Source organism: Onychostoma macrolepis, chromosome 06 (assembly GCF_012432095.1).
Source record: "Onychostoma macrolepis isolate SWU-2019 chromosome 06, ASM1243209v1, whole genome shotgun sequence".
Taxonomy (NCBI): domain Eukaryota; kingdom Metazoa; phylum Chordata; class Actinopteri; order Cypriniformes; family Cyprinidae; genus Onychostoma; species Onychostoma macrolepis.
Window position 1 is genome coordinate 24525542 of NC_081160.1, and position 22433 is coordinate 24547974.

Consider the following 22433-nt stretch of genomic DNA (forward strand, 5'->3'; position numbering starts at 1 on the left):
GAAATTCTGCTCGAAAGGAGTAACAGCACAATGAAGCTGCGCACGGAATCGTGACTTGACACGCGACATTGCAGAAATGTAGCCTTGATCCAAATATGGAAAGCACTTTCGAATTGAATAATCTGAGGTTCTCTCGAGAGATGTTTTGCCACATTTCTGTAATTAAGGATGATTGCTGCGTAGTAGCGTATGGGTGTTTCTTTTTGCAATCCGTGATCGCGTACAGTTGCTAATGCGTGCAATCGCTTTATGTGTGCTGTTTTACCGGTTTCACTTTCGCTTTCGAAATCGATCAAGTTCAGCATGGCCCGCGAATGCCCCACCTTGCGCTGTTTTATCAGTTTCACTTTCGTTTACGAAATCGATCACGTTCGGCACGGCCCGCGAATGCCCCACCTTGGCGCCGGCCCTGATTCAGCATGGTGGGCCGCATTTCAATTCGTGACGGGCCGCATGCGGCCCGCGGGTTGAGAACCACTGGTCTATCGGCACAACCCTACTCCCCAGTGCTGGCAGCACTCATGCAGCCCCAGACCATGACACTCCCACCACCATGCTTGACTGTAGGCAAGACACACTTGTCTTTGTACTCCTCACATGGTTGCCACCACACACGCTTGACACCATCTGAACCAAATACGTTTATCTTGGTTTCATCAGACCAGAGGACATGGCCCCAGTAATCCATGTCCTTAGTCTGTTTGTCTTCAGCAAACTGTTTGCGGGCTTTCTTGAGCATCATCTTTAGAAAAGGCTTCCTTCTGGGACGACAGCCATGCAGACCAATTTGATGCAGTGTGCTGCGTATGGTCTGAGCACTGACAGGATGACCCCCCACCCCTTCAACCTCTGCAGCAATGCTGGCAGCACTCATACGTCTATTTCCCAAACACAACCTCTGGATATGACGTTGAGCACGTGCACTCAACTTCTTTGGTCGACCATGGCAAGGCCTGTTCTGAGTGGAACCTGTCCTGTTAAACTGCTGTATGGTCTTGGCCACCGTGCTGCAGCTCAGTTTCAGGGTCTTGGCAATCTTCTTATAGCCTACGCCATCTTTATGTAGAGCAACAATTCTTTTTTTCAGATCCTCAGAGAGTTCTTTACCATGAGGTGCCATGTTGAACTTCCAGTGACCAGTATGAGAGAGTGAGAGCGATAACACCAAATTTAACACACCTGCTCCCCATTCACACCTGAGACCTTGGAACACTAACAAGTCACATGACACCGGGGAGAGAAAATGGCTAATTGGGCCCAATTTGGACATTTTCAATTTTGTGGCCAGCGGTTTATACATTAATGGCTGTGTGTTGAGTTATTTTGAGGGGACAGCAAATTTACACTGTTATACAAGCTGTACACTCACTACTTTACATTGTAGCAAAGTGTAATTTCTTCAGTGTTGTCACATGAAAAGATATAATAAAATATTTAAAAAATGTGAGGGGTGTACTCACTTCTGTGAGATACTGTGTGTGTGTGTGTGTGTATGTATGTGTGTGTGTATATATATATATATATATATATATATATATACACACACACACACACACAGAATACACACATTATGTAAACAGAAGCTTTTATTTTGGATGCAATTAATCATTTGACAGCAGTACTTTTTTTTTTTTCCTTCATTTTTCTTTTTGGATAGTGTGGCATATACTTTTATTCAGCAAAGATGAATTACATTGTTCAAAAGTGATGGTTAAGACATTTATAATGTTACAAAAGATTTGTTTAAATGCTGTTCGTTTTAGGTTCATTCCAAGAAATGTTTCTTGAGCACCAAATCAGCATATTATAGTGAACTCTGATGGATCATATGAAATTGAAGACTGAAGTAATGGCTGCTGTGAATTCAGTTTGCCATCACAGGAATTAATAAAATATATTGAAAAAGGAAAATTATTTCAAATGTAATCGTTCATAGAATTTACAGTATAGCTGTAATGCAAGTTGGTCTGTTGGTTAATGTTAACAGTGGACAATATCATGTCTCATGTTCTTGATGAATATTCTGCATCGGCTGTAGTTGCAGTCATTTCTGTTATCCAGTACTGATTTTCCCATGTTAATTTTTTTGCTACTTTCAGCAATAAACATGCGGTCTATTCTTTGACAGGATGTTGTCCCACAAAGATCCCTGCATCCACAGTCATCTAATGAAGGCTTAGAGTCTAGCGAGTTGTTGTTGGCATGCGTTGTATCCCTATAGTTCCAGCACATCTGGAGTGTGTAAGGCCTTCTTTCAGCGAAGGATTGCTCTTCTTTGATAGAGTAGTGCCCCCCACTATGAGCCACTCACTGGGGGATAAGACTCTCAGGCAGTAGCTGCTCTCTTTCCATTTCAGTTTTTGTCTAGAGACAAGATATTCCCACCCGTTACTGTAGAGTCCGCCTTGAGGATCCACCTCAAGCTTTATAAATGTGGTATGGAAAATTTTACTTGTGGGATAGTATTATGTCAGATGTGATATTAAGACTCTGCTGTCATGATGAGATAAAAAAAAAATCTGTTGAAAGAAATTCTCCAGCCTAATTATTGAAACCAGTGCTCTTGGATTTAAAGAATCTCTATTAGCATTAATCCATATATACGTCACCTAATGAAATGTCAGTAAATCGTAGTTTGTCTTTTAAATCCAGTTTTCTTATGATTATCATTTACAAAGGCTTGGCAGACTTTTGTACTGGAATTTAACCAACATCTGACCACATGCGTTGGTTATGGTGAGAGATGCTGTCAGAACTTTGTACTGTAATAGTCAGGTTTTGATATTTATTTATTTTTTAATGAACGAAATGGAGGACATTTAAAAGCAACATTTTTATTTAAAATCCAATTATACATAAGTTTGATAAATATAAAATTTGTACTGGAGATCATTCTGGTTGTGAAGCTTATCAACATGCATGTCATAAATAAATTTAAAAAACGCTTGTTTACAGGGAACAAGAATATTTGAAAGGCTTTTATCTGATGTTCTCTTTCATAATCATGAGGTTTGCCCTATTTTGGTTGAGATGAGGTACTTTAGAAAAGTTAATTACATGCAGTATGTCCATTTTACATATCTAGTCATAGTTAAATGAACACATTAACACTTTGGCTTGTTTTTGTACTGAGTGTGGACAAATACTGTATAGCTGTTCCAGTAACATTAAAAAAGAACTCGCATTTCAAACATGCATGTCACAGACTTTTGAACTGATATCAATCTGATCAGTGCCTGACATAAGCAATAGCAAAAATGGTGCTTGATTAATGTTCCGGAGTCTCTTTCAGAAACGTTCCTGTCTCAGCCAGAACAGAACTGTCATCTTACTGGTGAAGTGAATTCTCACCACTCTGTCATCTTACTGAAGTAGACCAGGGCTGTATCCCATTTCACATACTTCTACTAAGTACCGAAAATATGTGTTGCACTGGCGATAATAAAATTCTTCATAAAATGGCATCTGAAACCCGTTCAAACCAGTCAGATTAGATTTATTTGAGATATTTTGGCCAATATTATTCCAAAATGCATGCTTAGAAAATCTTCTGTAAATAATGTGATTTGGTCACCTTTGACATACTGTTTTCAGATTTGGGCCGAATAAGCAGTTGACCTATGCAGGTTTGTGAATGTTGAATGTAGTTATTCAGATAGCATGAATTAATTTACTTGCTGTTTACCTAAAATATTTGACGACAGAAAAATTCTCAGGGTTTTAAGGTAGATTTTGACACTGATACAAATGGGAAATGTCAAAATGGTTTAATAATTAGCTAATATACAGTATATCTATGTAACTTGATGATCCTTAGTCAGAATTGATTAATTATAACCTGTAGCATATTCTTACAATAAATAACCTATTTTTCCTTCCATCAAAATGTAAGAATCTAGCTTAAACTTTGAAGCTAGTATGAAAGACTTGCTCATCAAGGTTTCAATTTTCTCTTGGAAGTGAAATGTTATGTCATAGCGGTTTCTTACAGCCTGTTCCCAAACACAGGAATGTTCAAAGATTTTATGCATTTCCAGAATAGATTAGCCTTTTAACGCCCTCCTCATTGTTTATGAAACAGAAAAATCCCTCCACTCAATCTCTGGTTAAACCTTCATCAAGACATACGGCTGCCTTTGTGTCCCAGGCGATGTCATTCGTTCTCCTTTTGAACTGGCTGCTTTGGGAGCCATAAGCAAGCGCTCAGTGTCACTCATTGTTTCTCCAGCACTTTGTGTGATTTATGAACCATGGGACTGAAAGGGCTGATTTGTTTGTGTTTTTCTCATTAAGCATATGGATCAAATATTTCCTATGAATAAAATATTCTTCTATGGCTCTTAGAAGGCTTATCTGCAGGCCTTCAGCTCCTGCTTAATTGTTATACAATAAATCTCTTCAAAGGCATAAAGAAGGGAGAGGAAGCATGTGGAAGGAAAACAGTGCTGGTTTATTTGACTAGCACCAAATCCCACACATATTCTCCTCTCAATGTGCAGCAGAGCCGATTTCCATAGCTCAGGGGTCTTCAACCTTTTTTCAGGCCAAGGGACCCCCTTGGTGAGTAGAAAAATTGGAACTGGAACCATATTGCGTTGTATTTTAAGCCTGGCCTTTAAAAAGGCATAATATGCATTTAGTTACACAATCATGTATTGGCACCATCTATGGAAGCTGTTTCCAACATTAAATAAAAAAATTTTAAAAAAAGGTAATTGCGACTTTTTGTCACAGCCCAGACTTTTTCTTGCAAATGGGGGTTTCTCAGAATTGAGTGAAATAAACTCGCAATTGCGAGTTATAAAGTAAAATTGTGAAAAATAATGTCAAAATTGCAAGTTATGAAGTCAGAATTGCGAGATCGCAGTTTGTATTTTTTTTCTCTCAGAATTGAGTGATACACTGTAAAAAATTTCAGACCTCCCAAACTCAAATTTTTCTAGTGACTGATTACATCTAAATTTTTCCATTGGCCCAATTGAATTTTTTCAATTGTGGCAACAGTCTGTTAACATTGGCTCAATGAGAAATGTTGAGCCAATTGGAAAAACATTAAATCTACCAAACCATGTTATTGGCCCAATTAAATATTTTAAATAGTAGTAGCATATATTTTTTGTTTTACCTAATCTAAAAATGTATATTGGCTAATTTATATTGCTAAACCAACCTTACTGAATTGTTTATTCCTCGTTGTCCCAAAAGAAAATGATTAAAAAAAAAATAATAATAAAAAAAACATTAAATGATGATACACTGAACACGGACACATTTTAATAAATTTTTAATAAAATCTACAACAATATTGTAAAAATACCTTGTAATGATAAATACATTGAAATTTTCTACACAGTAAACCTTAAATCATGCATTTTAATTCTCATAAGATACACAAAGCTGATGAATTGCACTTTAAACATTAATAAATTCACAAACATGCAAAAATATCAAAAACACCATAAAATGTAATAATTTATCTGAGGTTACTTCAGTGTTTAGTGTACTGGCACCTGAATATTACCATTCTCACAAAAGGTACTCTGAGCTCATGAAACTTACACTTAAAATGTTTGCTATAAAATAAAATAATCATAAGAGGTACTTTGAACTTTTTAGGGTTAGTTCACCTAAAAAAATTTAAATTCTGTCATTAATTACCCTCATGTCATTCCACATCTGTAAGACCTTTGTTCATCTTCAGAACACAAATTAAGATATTTTTGATGAGATCTGAGAGCTTTCAGTTCCTCCAAAGAAAGCTATGAGCTGCATACATACACATTCAAGGTCCAGAACAGTAGAGTAATCAACGTGACTCCAGTGGTTTAAACCTCAATTTTAGGAACCAACACGAGTGCTTTGTTTGCGCAAAAATAAATAAATAAATAACCACCTTATTTACTAAAACATTTATCTGCAACCCAATAGAGGAAGCACCACCATACTTTGGATATTATTTTGTAAATATAGTAAATTGTTTTTTGTTTTCGTCTGCAAACAAAACTCTTGCGTTGCTTCATAAAATTTAGGTTAAACCACTGGACTCACACGGAATACTTTAATGATGTCTTAATAAATATCTTAATATGTGTTCTGAAGATGACTGAAGGTCTTAACGGGTTTGGGTACGACGTGAGGGTGAGTAATTAATGACAATTTAAATTTTTGGTAAACTAACCTTTTACTGTAAATCCTTGTTGTACGCCATGTTGAGTGCACACAATAATCCAAAGAGTACAATAAATACATTTACAAAGTCTCCTAAGTTGTGAAGCACCACCTCCTCTTCCAGGACAACGGAGACATTTAGCACACTTGACAGGGCTCTTGAAGTGCAACTGCTGATGCTTACTATTCCAGTTGTCATTGCAGTTGTGTGGTTCTCCAATGGCTCTGTAAAAAAAACATAAAATAGCAATGTCAATATAAGTCTACATATTAGGGATGCATGATATGAAAACTTTTAACCGATACGATAACCGATAATTAAGTCATTCTCATGGCCGATACCGATAACCAATAAATTCACATTTTTATATTATAATTTTCATATAATCTGCAGTTTGTGCACCTAGGAGAATACAAAATCTAAGATGCACTGATGAAACTGATATTTTAGTAGCTCTGGCCTAACTACCGTATTGACCCGAATATAAGACGACCCTGATTATAAGACGACCCCCCTTTTTCCAGATGAAAACAAATCTTTTTTTTTTTTCCCTCTCTGTAAAAAAATATTTTCATATTGCATATTTTTCCTATTTTAATTTTTGTTTTGAAAGTATGGTAAATACTGGTAAAATGTACCAACAATGACACTGAAAAATATACACTTTTTGATATACCATAAAAATAACAGGTAGCCCATCTGAATTATATAACATTTAGGCTATCCATCTCATAGTAGCCTACCAAAATTTTATTAACAGTAGAAGTGAAATCTTATTGCAGTCTTCAAATCTGGGTACTGTCTTTGTTTTAAAATCACTTTCAGAGGAAGTTTGTTCCCATCAGGCTAACATGAGTCATGACACGTGCCATTGAAAGCTTTTTTTTTTTTTTTTTTTTTCACTCGCGATCTTTACAACACGCATTACATTACATATTTCATGGCACACTTGTTTTATGCGTTTTTGGCGCCACCTATTGTTGTGGGTGTATTATTGACGTCGAAGTCTAGACCCCGAATATAAGACGACTGCGTTTTTTCAGATGTATTTCTAAGAAAAAAACATTGTCTTATATTCGGGTCAATACGGTATAATAGCAAACATCAGTCCTGACTCTTCAAATGTTTTTATTTTTTGTGTAAGGCACCACAATACTTAGTAACATAAATGATTTAACAGAACTATGGTTTATCTGCAATTAACAACTCATTAACAACAAATTTATATTCAAATATTTCATGCATAAAGAAATGCATCTATTCAACCTTTTTAGTGCATGAGGATGAGGAAGTTATATAGGGACTTTAAGCAACAGCTGCGAATGGGAACGGCTACGTTGACTGGAAGTAAGCTGTTACACCACCGTAGCCGAGAACATAAAAATCAATCAAGCAACCTAAACAAGACGGAGCAACGTGGCATTCAGTCATTTATTTAAATACAAATGATGGATTATGAGGAGGATGTTTAGGCAATAATTACATTGTTCTCTTCACACATCTTTAGTCTCAGTGCTACTTGAGGTGCTGTTGCTAACAGTACACTTTGCACAAACGAAAAAAATCTTTAAAATTAGCTTGTTTAAAACATAATCAACACAGAATAAATTAAAGACTAATAGACCCTTTTTCTGTTAGTAAACATTGTGACGTTTTTCTGTGGGCGGGGCTTAGGTGGAGGCAGAAAGATTCCACTGACCGCTTCACTAACGCTAGCTATGAAGTTTGTTTACCTTGTTTTTTTTAACAATGGCTGGAGAAAATCTGATTTTTCAAAAAGATTTTTCACTGTGCAGGACCGCTATTGTTATTTAAATAAGTTAACTTTAACGGACAAAGTCAGATTGGCCGACCCTCTGCTCATGGATGGACGATCTGACAGGATTAACGTTATCTCCGATTGAGTGACACGTTAGAGAATGCCTAACGAGTAGTAAAGAGAAACTCACCTGTGTCTATCTAGTCATGAAGATGTACATATATATTTCAACTTCATCAGGCTATTTTTACAGCTAACGTTATGTGAGAGTGAACTGCATGGGCCAAAATACAAAAAGTAAGTTAAACATTCAATGTGATGGATATATTATTTGAAGATGTATGTATCATGGCCAAATAGTTATTTTAAAGTATATACATCCTGTAAATTATGTAAGTTAAGTTTGCAATACTTTACATACAGTACATTTAAAGGAAGATGTGAATAGTTTCTAGAAATAAAAATTCCAGAAATTAATTTTGAACTTTCTGTATTTGATTATTCTTTCTTACTGAGTTCTTAGAAAGTCCAGCCACTATATCAATCACAACAATTACAGATGATTAAGCATATACATCGTCAGTTTGTTGTTTTACACACATGCACACAGACATTATTTCATAGTTGTGAGATGCATAAGAAATCTTTAGACACGTAACACAAACCATAATCCATAACAACAAAAGACAATACTTTATTTAACCTTTTCTGATAAGAGGTGTGCGCTGCAAACGCAAGCATTTTTATAAATATCGTGCATCCCTACTACAAATAACTTCAATAACATATGCAGCCTGCATTACACACAGCCACGTCAAACAAATTACATCTAAGAGCTCATAGTATTTGACACTAATATGGAATTAACATATTCAATAAGAACTGAGTTAAATACTTACTGTGAAATTCATAGTGGTTCCTTTTTTACACTTCTGACTCCTGACTAAATGGTGCCTCGTAAGCTCAGACCTAGCAATGGTGGGTTACACTGAGGGGAACAAAAAAAATTGTTACAGAAGAAATGTTTTCCTTGTGTCTCATACATTTAATATAATAATCATAATGTGAAATAAAAATAAATTAGTTCAATAAATAGTAACTTTAGGTAACCAAGAGAGGTGTGCGATATTGACAAAAATGATATCTCAATATTTTATGGGATTTTATCAATAACAATAATTAGACGGACGATATTTTGCTGAGTGTGTTTTTGTGCTGACATTTTAAGGACTACCGTGGATGGACTCCTAAGGTTTTGATATACGGCATGTTCTGTGTGGTGGTCAGTTCACAGCAGTCATAGAAATCTCTTCCAATATGTTTAAATTGAGTTTGACCTTTTATGGGCATTTTTACCTTCATAAAGCCATTTTTCTAAAAATGTGCATCATCGTTTGAGTCAAATTCTTACATTTTAGTAGTCAATTAGAATAAGACATTTGGGCTGTTACCAAGCAAATTAAACCAGTATCAACAAAATGCATCTTTGCAATGCAGCGGAAACGCAAGCTGCATCTGAAGTGGCATTTAGAAACATTTACAAACTGTTTAATGCAGGACATCAACCATTTAAGCTACAGTAACAACTGCATAAATAATGTTTTGATATTTTAAACATTAAAACGTTGAATACTGATATTTGGAATTATTTAAAAAATGAAAAAAATACTTTTAAATGTGAAATTAAAACCGCCAGTAGGTGGCAGTCACCGTTAATAAGTGAGTCATTGCGATTGAACCGAATCATTTAAATGGTTGATTCATTCAGGAACGAAACACCGACATGTTGCAAATTGTAATTATTTTTGTTGGCGGAATAGAGCAAAAACAGCCAATATTGTGTCTAAAACGTAAGTCCCTTAATATTACCATCTTGTTTATTGAACTGCTGTATAAAATCAATATCACATTTGTAATCATGTTGCTTTGTGGAAGAAAAAAACGTCACTCTTCATGTGATATTGATTAACCATTTGAAATGATGTAAAAATTTACATTTTCTGCCCCCATATCTTGAATTTTGTGATCCTTCTAAATGCATTTTAATAGACTGAATCATGCAGTAAAAGACACTCTAATGCACACTCGCACTAGTCTAACCTTCATCACATAATGTATGCGTGCACTCTGTAGGTGTGTTTTGTTTGGTGTTTGCGATATAACTTTACTCATAATGTCAAATCCCACATCGTTAAAACAGCAATTACGATAATATCGGCGAATTATAGCCTATCTCACACCTCTACCGAGAGAGCTAAACTAGGTTATTATAACGCCAACATGACATGAGCACAGGTGTGAATTCACCGTTATTCTGCAAAATACAATTTAAGTTATATCAAATATATTCTGTCCTAAAGTAAAACATTCGGGAACTCGGTTTAATTAGTTTAGCAAATCTTATCAGACTTAGGCTTACGTTAACTTATCAGTGGCAGTAATGTAATGTAATACCCACGTTTTTTGTTTTTATGTTGAAATTACTGAGACCTGCACTCTGTTTAACTTAGCCATGACTTAATAAAGACAAAGTTCAGTACTCACCATAACTTTAATGATGGAAAATCCGTCTGGAAATTATGTTTTGTCACTCCTCAGCATCGGCTCTGCTCTCTCGCGCACATACATTTGAATTTGCTACACCAACGGTTTCTCTCAGGCGCATGCGTACACGCGTTTTTTGGTGCAAGGCTTGTTGGGCCAACACAAATTTTTCACTTCTGCTTGATAGACTGGTTGAGCACAATTTAATATGTTCGGTGAATATGCAAGGAATAATTGACGACGGGCCGTTGGATTATTAGAAAAATAATGCACACCCGAGGTGGTGATGCGGTCACGAGGTGTACATTATTTTTCTAATAATCCAACAGATTGAAGTAAATTATTCCGCTTATACTACGGTTACCACACCTCAAGACATCGATCAGATGATATATTTCAAGGCATTCGTCCGGTACTTCTACTTAAATCGTTATTGTGAGTAGGATTATTTCTTCCGCATCTCATCCAACGCCTCTGTTGCTAATTCCAAAACGTCATTTTAAACCTAGTAACGGAGGATTGAGCCGTTGATAACAGACTAATGCAGTTAATACAGTTAGTAAGTACTCTCAATAGTGTTAGGCAGCAAGGTCTCTAGTTATAGTGAAACTTAGTTCCTTTTCATCACGAACAGCGCCGTTGTTGTTATCTCGCTTGTGAGAAGTCATGTAGTTTTTAAGTTGTTTACTGATAAAATCGTCAGAGTAGCGCTAACAACATTAGCGTGATGTATAGTATGTGTATTTGTAATGTGTATCTTTGTTCTCATTTTTAATAAAAAGATAAAATAAATATCTGCCATTCTTTTTTTAATATTTTTGTTATATTGAAAGGTTTTGTCTTTATAATAGGGAAATTAGTTTGGCTGTAATGCTCAGACAACTTGCAAAATAGTAAAACCAACATGACAAAGAATCGTGATAAAATCGTGAATCGTGATTTTTCTTAAAAATATTGTGATATTATATTTTTGGCATATCGCCCACCCCTAGTTTAGAGTTATAAAGTCAAATTGCGAGAAATAAAGTCAGAATTGTGAGATATAAACATGCAATTGCTAGTTATGAAGTCAGAATTGTGAGATATAAACATGCAATTGCTAGTTATGAAGTCAGAATTGTGAGATATAAACATGCAATTGCTAGTTATGAAGTCAGAATTGTGAGATATAAACATGCAATTGCTAGTTATGAAGTCAGAATTGTGAGATATAAACTCGCAATTACATTTTTTTTATTTTCTATTCAGTGGTAGAAATGGGCTTCCATAACCTTCACTCATTTCTTTTTTTCTTTTATTCTGCAAGGATGCATTAAATTGATCTAAAGCTACTGTAAAGACTTTGCCATCATAGGAATAAATACAATTTTGAATGCACATATGAACTTGCTTGCGCTTTAGATCTCAACATGTAATGCATACCTAAATGATTTTGTACAACGTGACATTGTACCATCACTTTTCACATCCTTCACTTACCACCAACATTGCACTTTGTAATCTTCAATGTGGACATATGCAGCATTCATTCTCATTACTTTTTATGCACTATTCCGTCCCTTACAGAGTAATACTTATCTGAAGAGCAGTGGCTGTGATATTTATGTATGTACATTGATATGAAATCTGTCCATATTTGCAGTTCCTTTTGACAGTGAAGGTCCTTGTCACGCATCGGATTGTATTCAAGCTATGAAGCCATCTTAAAGCTCCTCCATTTCAGATGAGGCGAATCAATTTGTTCCATTTGTTAAGAGCTGATCTGGAAGATATTAGGATCATTGGATATTTGGATAAGCCGTTGCAAATGTCTTGCTAGTAATCCAGAGTCATAAGCCAGAACCTGCAAAGGAACCAATGCATTTTCAGCATTCTCTGCTGATTACTTAAGCTTATCCTGGGGGTTGCCTTATGGCGTCTTTAGCTAGCCTGAAACATCTGTTTCAGGCCTCTTAGACCCTTACAGAAGCCCATGGTCGTGAGATGTTTGCTTCATCTGTCATTTAGCACTGGGTGATCTGCCAGAAAAGACATCTCTTTCACAGTTTGAATTCAGTCAGTATCCATCATCTCTGGATGATTGCCTCACCTTTCCACCCATTCCAATTTATCATTTAGATTATATATTTGAGTATGTTGAGAAGTAGGGGAACTGGAGCTGGGATGCTGCCTGCAAACTCTGATCAGGTGGCCACATGGCTATCAGATCTTACATTTGACTTCCTTTGTAAATCTTTATAATGCAGCATGCATAATCCTTCGTACGGCCATAAGGTCAATAACACATTGATTAAATAATTAGTTTAATTATTTGCGTATTACTTTGCTTAAATTTCACAGCCGTTAAAATGAGAATTGATATTATAAACTTGTGTGTATGTAAAAATGTAATGTTTTTGTCATTTTAATGTGGAAGGGGCAAGGAGATGTTTAACCTCTGTTTTTATTCTCCAAAAAATGAGTTCAAATAAAGTGATAATTGATGGGGCCCCCTTGCAATATCGCTGCAGACCCCTGTTGAAGATAGTTGGATTTTTGTGGATTTTTATTTTGCGAATAGCATTTGTTACACATTTTGTATTTCACTTTGAACTAGTTTCAGCATTAAATTGTTTCTGGCTAAAGGAGGAAATCATGTTTGGATAACAAAGTGTGGATTCAAGTATGTTTTGGTTTTCACTTTTACTCCACATTTGAATATCGGTTCTAAAGTGCCCCTCAAATTTCCTTTGTTCTGTTATAGGAAAAAAAGAATAGTGTTTCTGAGTTTTCAAAGTATTTGTTATCTAAGATGATCTGATCTTATGGAAAATAATAGGATATTGTGCAGACAAGACATGATACTAACCAGAAAGGGAAAGAGAAATAGGCCAAGAAACTGCATTTCCAGTAACTGAGACACTGCACATACCAACTTGAAAACGAATGCAGACGAGTCCCTCTAAAAGATAAAAGCATGTCTTTGAAAAGCAGAGGAATTACAGTCCTTAGAAATACTGGTCACACTGTGAAATTGGACTTCATCCATGATTTTGTTTGTGAAAGGGCATTTGTCTGCAGACTCAGAAGGAGCTTCTGGCCGTTAGGCCCTACGGCAACAGCAGTCAGTGATGTGAATTAACACTTGCCAAGCATCCAATGCATGTAAAACCAAAAGAATATTTTTGGAGTTAAGGTTGTAATGTTTTTTTTTTTTTTTCTTTCTTTACTTAGATAACATGGCTGAGCTTAATGAATGCAGTCAACACTACAGTTTGTGTAAAAATTGGAAATTTAATATTATTCACTTTTCTGCCGTGTCATAGTGTCCAAATAAGCGTAAGTATCTACATTTTAAGCAGTTACTTTTTTTGTGTTATCAGGGTTGTGTACAAAATGTGTTCTAAAATTGATTTAGACATCATATTTAACTGCAAAGAGTTTACTCATGGTGTTAATTTTCTTTAGCAGAATAATGCAATTTTCTCTATTTCAAGCATTCAAGCAGACAGAGAAATGGAGAGACACGTCTGACTGATTTTAGAAAGAAATACAAAAAGTTGTAGCGCGGGTGTTGTATTTTAGATGTGTATTACAAGGACACGCTTCACAGCAAAACAAGAACCCAAACACAAATTGAAGACAAACTGGCTAAATTAACGAGGGGCTCAGTGAATGATTGTCTGAGTGTGAGATCCGGAGAGGAAATGGCTTTAGTCTATTGCATTATTGTTATTATTATTATTTTGCAGGCTTCACCATCTCTGTGGACACCATGCTGCTGCTCATATGAATTATTTAATCATCATTAGTCTTAGTGCTGTTGTTTTTTCCTACATGTGTCTGTTTTAAAAGTGATAATAAAAAGGCTTCCATTGGGGAAAAAATGGATGCAGTTTGTATAACATAACTTCATAATGATTATGCAGTAAAAGTCCATTCAGGAGAGAGATCAGTACCTCAGCTGTTTTGTAACACTCGCTTTTGTTTGATTATCTCTTTATGCTCGATTTAACCTGTACTTTGCTGTAGTGCCAAATGGACCCATTTCAATGTGAAATTCTCTCTCTAGACACGGCGAGTGCGTTATCCTCTCCAGAAGTCCAGAGCAGCCTGTTACAGAGAGAATCTCCATTCCCATACTGAAGATGTTTGAAGACCCTGTGAAGAGAGATCCCCAATTCATTATGTAACAAGAGGATCAGTTTCAAGGTTTTTCTGAGCTTAATGTGTGGTCTAAATGTCTGAACTAAGTGATTTCCTTTTCCAGCGTATTGTGTACAATAGTTTTTTTTTTTCTTTTTTCATTTCATTATAATGTTTTCTCCAATAAACCAGAAAAAAAAAAAAAAAGTTTCATGGAATGTGTGTAATTCATTCATTATTTCATATGGAACTTGTGTACTCAACTGTAGTTGATCAACTGATGCAGGACTCCACAGAAGTATGTGGTTTGAAATCTGCCATCTTTGCTCATGAGTGACTTATTACATTAGTCAGCTGGAAGAAAAGGAGATCACAGTCCCCGATCCTTCACTGGCAACTATCCTGTGGCATTAAAGGAAGCAGATTGGTCAATTTTTTTTCTGTTTTTGAAGAAACAACTGTTAAAAATCTACAGTATTTTTGTGGATATCAATAGAAAAACTTGTTTGTAGTGAGGGCATCTCCCAGCAAGGACTAACAGGGTCTGTAAAACCTTGACTCTCTGCTGTTATGTGTTCAGAGTGTTATGAAATGCTTCTTACCTCCTGCTTTTGAACTGTTCCCAATTGTGCTGTCAAGAGTAATAAATAGTGAGATTTTCCTGTGCTCGAGATTTCTGATGCTCATCCAAGCAGATAAACAAATTCAAGCATGCATGAAAACTGTAAACAATATTAGCGTGTAAGTCCTGTCACATCTTTCTTGCATCAGAGCTCCACTGTACACAATTTTCTTAATGATTACATGACTAAAAATATTCTTTAGGTGAGATTACACTTATCTACATTGGAAAAGCCAAAGCTGCACTTCACATTAGAGAAGGGGTCACCAAACTTGATCCTGGAGGTGCCTGTGTCCTGCAGAGTTTAGCTCCAACTTGCCTCAACACACCTCCCTGGAAGTTTTAAGTATACCTAGTAAGACATTGATTAGCTGCTTCAGGTGTGTTTGATTAGGCTTGGAGCTAAACTCTGCAGGACACTGGCCCTCCAGGACCGTGTCTGGTGACCCCTGCACCAGAGTGTTAAAAAAAAAAACGTAGACCAGTCAGTTATAAGCTTGAAGCTAGACTTCAGTACAGTAAAATTTATGATTATGTGTAAGAAAATTAACATATGTATATTATTTTGATAGAAAAGTTATTTTAAATAGAAAATAGAAGCCATGAGGAAAGCCAAATGACTGAAACATTGCTAATAAAATGTGTAAAGCTGCAAGCTTGAGAGTTTTTCAAGTTTTTGAATGACAAATAAATTTGACATGCTAATGTTGCGTATATGTAAACAGCAATTTAAATAATGCTGCTTTCACGTCCTTGGAAGAAATGTTAAACTACTTCTCAAAGCTGTCCACATTTTTTGTTCCTATGGCAACGCTCAATACCATAGGGTGTTTTATGTGCAGCTTTGTTATTGATGACCGCAAAATACTTAATCACTATTTTATTTTACCTCTATATGCTCTTGCAAAATATTTAAGAACAAAGAAAGCCCACCACTGGTTATAATAACATTTAAATAAATGTCAGTAAATGACATTTCAAGCGGTGTAAATGTGAGAGGCTTAGGAGACTGGAACAAAAAAACTCTGCACCATTTGTAACCCTTTAATGGAATTAGCAGAAATTCTTTGCATTGGACACACATTTATGTAAAAGGTAAATACAGTAACGGTGACTCACTGCAGATGTAGCAGTAATGGTTCAAGGCCCCTTTTCGTTCATTCTGCTAGTTGATTTCTTGTGCATTTCTTTTGAACTGACACTCTTGTCCTTGACATTTTTCTTACCGCATTTCTGAGAGTGATTCTCTACCTATACAGTATTGTAACCCTCTTTCCTTTTCTAGGGGACGGCAGTTGTGACATGTTGAATTTGCCTGTCATTTGTAATCATTGGTCAAGTGTTCACCATAAGCTGCTTTTAAATTGATTTTGTGTTTGTTTGAATGTACACTGTAGGGGCAAGATAATTCAATCTACTCAAGGTCTAAGGAAAAACAACATGGAGGAGAAGGGATCGTAGGTAATAAAGAGCGGTTGTGTGTGCGGTCGATAAGGTAATTGAAAACAGAATGCAAATACAGTTGAAAAAAGTGGCAGTAAGTGATGTATGACAGGCTAACTGCTGCTTCACAATTGCTTATTGTTCACAAATGTATAAAAGATGTTTACATGTAGTTCGCAAGACAAAATAATAGCTGCATTTATAAAAGAGTTGACGTGTGATTCTTAATATTGTTTTTTGAAACAATTTTGAAATTGAAAATGCCAATTTTGAGTGGAAGCAGAAACAAGCTGTTTTCATGCATGTCTCTTTAAATGCAAATGAGCTGCTGCTCCCCACCCTGTTTCCAGAATAGGGCTGTGCCTTTACAGATCATACCTCGGATACTCTGCTAAAAACATCTGGATGGTTTTGTGATGATCATGTCTATCGTGCTGAAATCATGTGTTTTTAATCCATATTAGCTTAAACTTCTGATATACGGTTTTCTGAGCGCACACATCTGAAGCGCTCACACATAAAAATCTGAGAAATCTGAGCAGCTCATTTTTTTTCACAAGCTTGCAGAGAAAGGCTTACCAAAAAAATGTAATGGGTTGATCTTTTTCACGTTTTCTGGGTCGGCACATGCACCGGAGACCCGATTATAGCACCAAAACACGGAAAAAGTTGAATTTTCATGATATGTCACCTTTAAATATATATTTTTTCATTTAGTACTGCCCTTCAGAAGCTATACAAAAGATACTTGCCTACAGAAAAGAAAATAAGTACATACATAAGGACAATGGGCATTGTCTCCGTTCTCTACTTGCTTATTCTTATCTAATATTATTCCTGTGCTGTTTTTTTTTTTTCTACTACAAAATGCTATTCTCCCAGCTTTCCCCTCCTTCATCGCTCTATATCTTTGTCTTCTCTGACTGCAACCATCTTTCACTTTCCCACGTGTCTTGTATCTCTTTACCCTCTATTATCTATGTCTCCCTGCTCCTCTGTCTCAGGCTGGAAAGCTCCTGTGCTTGTCATCCATAGTCATAACACCTCGGTCTCTGGGTTTGGAAAGGCACTCAAGCAAGCAGGGGGCTTATCATCAGAGCCAAGAGCCAAAAGGGATGTGCACACACAGACCCTCCCACAAGTCCTTCTGAAAACACTGCTCTCTCACACACAGCTTTCCATAGCAACAGAACAAACATACGGCATTGCAGATGGGCTTGTTTATTTATTAGTTATTGTTTTTTTGCAAAATCATAAAGACATCTCATGAATTATTTTGATATTCTTTTCTTTGTCAATCAGGTTTATACTATTTAAAAATGTAAGCTCTTAAATTTATGCTTTTAATGGGCTTTTGTTTGTTTTTGCTGAACTGTGCAAAAGAAATAGTCCCACAAATCACAGACCATCTCGACCTTCCATCTAGAATTGTGATATAAACTCACAATTCTGAGAATGAAGTCAGAATTGATTGGTATGAAGCCAGAATTATGGGATACAAACTCTTCTTTAAAAATAAATAAATAAATACGTAAAATTCTCCAAACCACTTATCCTATAGTGTTGCAGAGATGTTTTAGCCTTTTAATTTTTTTTAGTTAGTTATGCATTTGTTTTTGCTGAGTTCAGACTGACTCTAAACAAAAACATAATTAAAATTAATTCTCATCACATTTTAGAAAGGTGCATGACTTTGTGGTAAAACAGAGTTAAATAAAAAGTTAATTTATAAATATATATAATTTTTACATATTCATCATTGGAGACCCCAAATACAAAGAGAAACCATAAGGTCCATTTAGCTTCTTAGAAAAAAACTAAACAAAACATCAGCATTAGAATGATACTCGAGCAATTGTCCTTATCTTACAAGAACTGATTTATTTATTTATTTTTTTCTGAACATTTATTTATTAATTGATTTATGAATTTATCCATCTATTCTCCCAATAGGTTCTCCTAGGGTAGCAGGAATGCTGGCTCCTTTTATATATGTTTAGTTAGTTATCTGCAATGTGTTTTTGCTGGGATCAGACTAAAAAACAAAAATTAAAATGAATTTGTAAAGTGACATTTCAGAAAAGTGCATGATTTTTTTGGTAAAATAGACAAGAGGTTAATTTCTAAATTCATATTTTTATATATTCATCGATGGAGCCTCCAAATATAAACAGAAGTAAAAGTCTTAAAAGAAAAGTATATAAAGACTGATGTTCAGAATGAAACAAGCTCAACCCATGAATGCAGATGCACAAATCTTGCGACATGGAGTGAAGTAGGCAATACTGCAGTGTTCATCGCATATTTATAATATTTTCTGTGCCATGCGAGTCTGTCCAGTGCAGGTTGATATTTAGGGAGCATGAACAACATGACCAATCGATAACAAAACAAAGCTGACCAATTTGCTGTGATCCCCGAGGTGCTCCGCTCTCTCCACTGCAGTACATTGCTTAGTGTTCCTCTGGACCAGGGCCAGAGGTTGTCTTCCACAGATTTTTGCGCATATGCCCATCCCCTTCCCTATTTACCTCATCTTCTTGCGGCTTTCTCACCCACGCAGACTCCCCCAAATGTGAAAGCTCATCGATCTCGGCCCCATCGGAATTAAAACCCTTAAGCCTGAGCACGGTGCTATGACTGGACAGTTTGTTGCGCAAAAGATGCTGCCAGACATCCCACTGTGAGCGCGGAAATGTGTCCCAGTACAACTCTGCTCCACGGACAATGTGTCTGTCCGTTCTCTCTTCACTTCTGCTTCCAATCTATTCCCTCCAAGGGACACAAACAAACCAGTCATGACCTCTTCGTAATTCCAAGTAACACTGCCAAGAAGACTCAGATTTAGAAACTTCCTGATTTTCAGAGAGCAGCATAGCATAAAAAATGAGATGTGAAATGGAAACTTATCTTAGAAATCATAGCGAGAGATAGGATAATTAAGTTGCACTCTACATCACAATAGCGCTTAGCAGCTGTGGTGAATAACATTTATTCCATGACTCACATCATTACATCTGTGGCTCACTGCTGGTGTCAGTGCGCACGCATATGTGTTTTCTTTCTTGCTGCCAAGAACCTGTTCACAATAAGTAAATAATCATTCTAAATGGAAACTAATTTTCAGTGTTGATATTTCCAGTGTTCGGCTGTCACATGACTGCATGTTTAAAGTCAACATGAAATGGTGTTTGCAAACTCGTTTTACTTCAATACTGTGATGTATTTCTATTAGGAATTAACTGGATTGTGAACCAGGTAGGTTAATCTGGTGGTTATCAGACACAATTTTGGGCAGAAAATGTGCTGCCTTCATGAGCACTTTGTAATGGAGTAACCCACTACCATTTTTTAAACCAATATTTGGAGTGGTTCATCATTAAATGCATCTCAATGTATCCCAAAGGAAATGCCACTTAAAAAAAAAAAAAAAAAATTTTTTGGGTTTTTTTTTTTGACATTGCCTATTGAATTAACTCGGATTTATTAGTAAGAACTAGTTTGAAATGCTGAAACCGTCATTTGAACAACAGTTTTACTTAATTTCTTAACTTGTGTGTATTTTTAAATAAATTAGTGTTCATTGTTTATTCATAGGCCGTATATGCAAACGTTAACATGAATTTACAGTTGTGCTCAAAATTATTCATACCCTTGGTAAATATGATCAAAGAAGGCTGTGAAAATAAATCTGTATCCTTAATCCTTTTGATCTTTTATTTAAAAAAATTTAACAATAAAAAAAATGTAGCCTTTCATTGGAGAATAAGAATTTAAAATAGGAGAAAAATCTCATTATGAAATGTTTTTCTCATACACATTGGCCACAATTAATCATACCCTTTTATTCAATACTTGTTGCAACCTCCTTTTTCCAAGATATCAGCTCTGAATATTCACCTATAATTCTTGATAAGTTTGGAGAACATCTGACAAGAGATCAGAAACCATTCCTTCATCCAGAATCACTCCAGATCCTTCAGATTCGCAGCTCCATGTTCTTCTCTTCAGTTCACCCCACTCATTTTCTGTAGGGTTCAGGTCAGGGAACTGGGACGGCCATGGCAGAAGCTTGGTTTTGTTCTCAGTGCCCCATTTTTGTTTTGATTTTGATGTTTGTTTGTGGATCATTGTCCTGTTGGAAGATCCAACCACAGCCCATTGTAAGATTTCTAGCATGAATTCTAAATTTTTTATGTGTTGGTAGTTGATAGAATCCTTGATACCATGATGTCAACAAGATATCCAGGACCTCCTGCAGAAAAATAGGCCCACAACATTAAAGATAAATATTTCATTGTACACATGGGATACTTTTTTATTCCTGTGTGCACCAAACCCATCTTGAGTGTTTGCTGCTAAAAAGCTAATTTTTTAGTTTCATCTGACCATAGAATCCAGTCCCGTTTGAAGTTCCAGTCGTGTCTGACAACTGAATATGCTGGAGATTGTTTTTGGATGAAAGTGTTTTCTTTTCTAGAATTTTCTTGAAACCCTCCCAAACAACATGTGGTGATGTAGGTGCTGTTTGACAATTTTTTTTTTTTTAAGGTTTTCTGACCCCAAGACTCAACTGTTTTCTGTAATTCTTCAGCTGTGATCATTGGAGCGTCTTTGGCCACTCAAACTCTCCTTCTCACCGTGCATTAGGATGATATAGACACACGTCCTCTTCCAGGCAGATTTGTAACATTTTCTGTTGATTGGACATTTTTAATTATTGCCCTGATGGTGGAAATGGGATGTTTTAATGCTTTAGCTCTTTTCTTACAGCCACTTTCTAATTTGTGAAACTTAACAATCTTTTGCTGCACATCAGAAATACATTCTTTGATTTTACTCATTGTGATCAATGATTAAGGGAATTTGGCCTTTGTTTCCCCTCATATTTATATTCCTGTGAAACAAGAAGCCATGGCTGGATAATTTCATATTCCTAGCCACTCTGGTGTGATAAAAAAATGCAAAATACATTTTTAAATAAATGGGAATACACTTCAGAGATATTTCAATCATAAGAATTTTTAGGGTACCAATAATTGTGGCCATTGTGAACTGGAGAAAAATGAATGAAAAGATCAAATGGATTAACAATGCGGAGTTATTTTCACAGCCTTCTTTGATCATATTTACCAAGGGAATCATTTTGAGCACAACTGTATATACAAAATGCTGGGGTATTTATTTATTTATTTTTTTGGAAGAAATATTCAGCAGGGATACATTAAATTGATCAAACGTGATAGTAAAGGCTTTTATATTGTTACTCTCTCTCTCTCTTTCTCTCTCTATATATATATTAGAATATTAGAATGATTTTCGAAGGTTCATGACATTGAAAACAGGAGTAATGATGCTGAAACTTTAGCTGTCAGAGGAATATGTTACATTTAAAAAAATATTATTTCGAATTTTAATACTTCGCAGTTTTTTTTTTTACCTTATTTCTGATCAAATAAATGCAGCCTTGGTGGACAGAAAAGAGAGAAAAAGAAATCTTTCTGAGCCCAGACCTTTCAGTGGTGGTCTATGCTGAAATGAGCTGTTAAAGTATTATTTATCATTAGCTCATGATACCTATTGCATTAACATATTAACAAATTAAAAGTAAACTTGTCCAAGAAAATTTTGATTAGAAATGTCCGAGCAATTTATTTATTTTTTGTCTTTGGAATAATGTGCTTTGATTAATCATACGTATAACCATGATGTGTGTACATTTTGATCTCAAATCGACTTTAAACTTTTCTTAACATTGTACCATGCAAATT

The 22433-nt window shown here is 35.7% G+C and overlaps 1 protein-coding gene and 1 long non-coding RNA gene across 13 annotated transcripts in view; one reads left to right on the forward strand and one right to left on the reverse strand.

Annotated features, from left to right (window-relative positions):
• rad18 (RAD18 E3 ubiquitin protein ligase) overlaps positions 1-14831 on the forward strand; it is a 61835-nt gene extending 47004 nt beyond the window's left edge. For 3 of the 12 annotated variants that reach the window (XM_058778688.1, XM_058778689.1, XM_058778691.1), the window contains exon 14: positions 14524-14825. In XM_058778688.1, coding sequence (XP_058634671.1) covers positions 14524-14644 — 121 coding nt within the window. In that variant the 3' untranslated portion in view covers positions 14645-14825. Of the gene's footprint in view, positions 1-2128; positions 5294-13685 lie in introns of those variants that run through there. The other 9 variants (XM_058778690.1, XM_058778697.1, XM_058778700.1 and 6 more) reach the window with 7 other exon arrangements.
• On the reverse strand, positions 14473-15532 carry LOC131542229 (uncharacterized). The gene is made up of 4 exons (XR_009271685.1): positions 15443-15532; positions 15200-15228; positions 14862-14999; positions 14473-14612 (listed from the first exon to the last, which is right to left on the reverse strand). It is a non-coding gene; the product is annotated as an uncharacterized LOC131542229 (long non-coding RNA).
• Positions 15533-22433: the final 6901 nt, after the last annotated feature.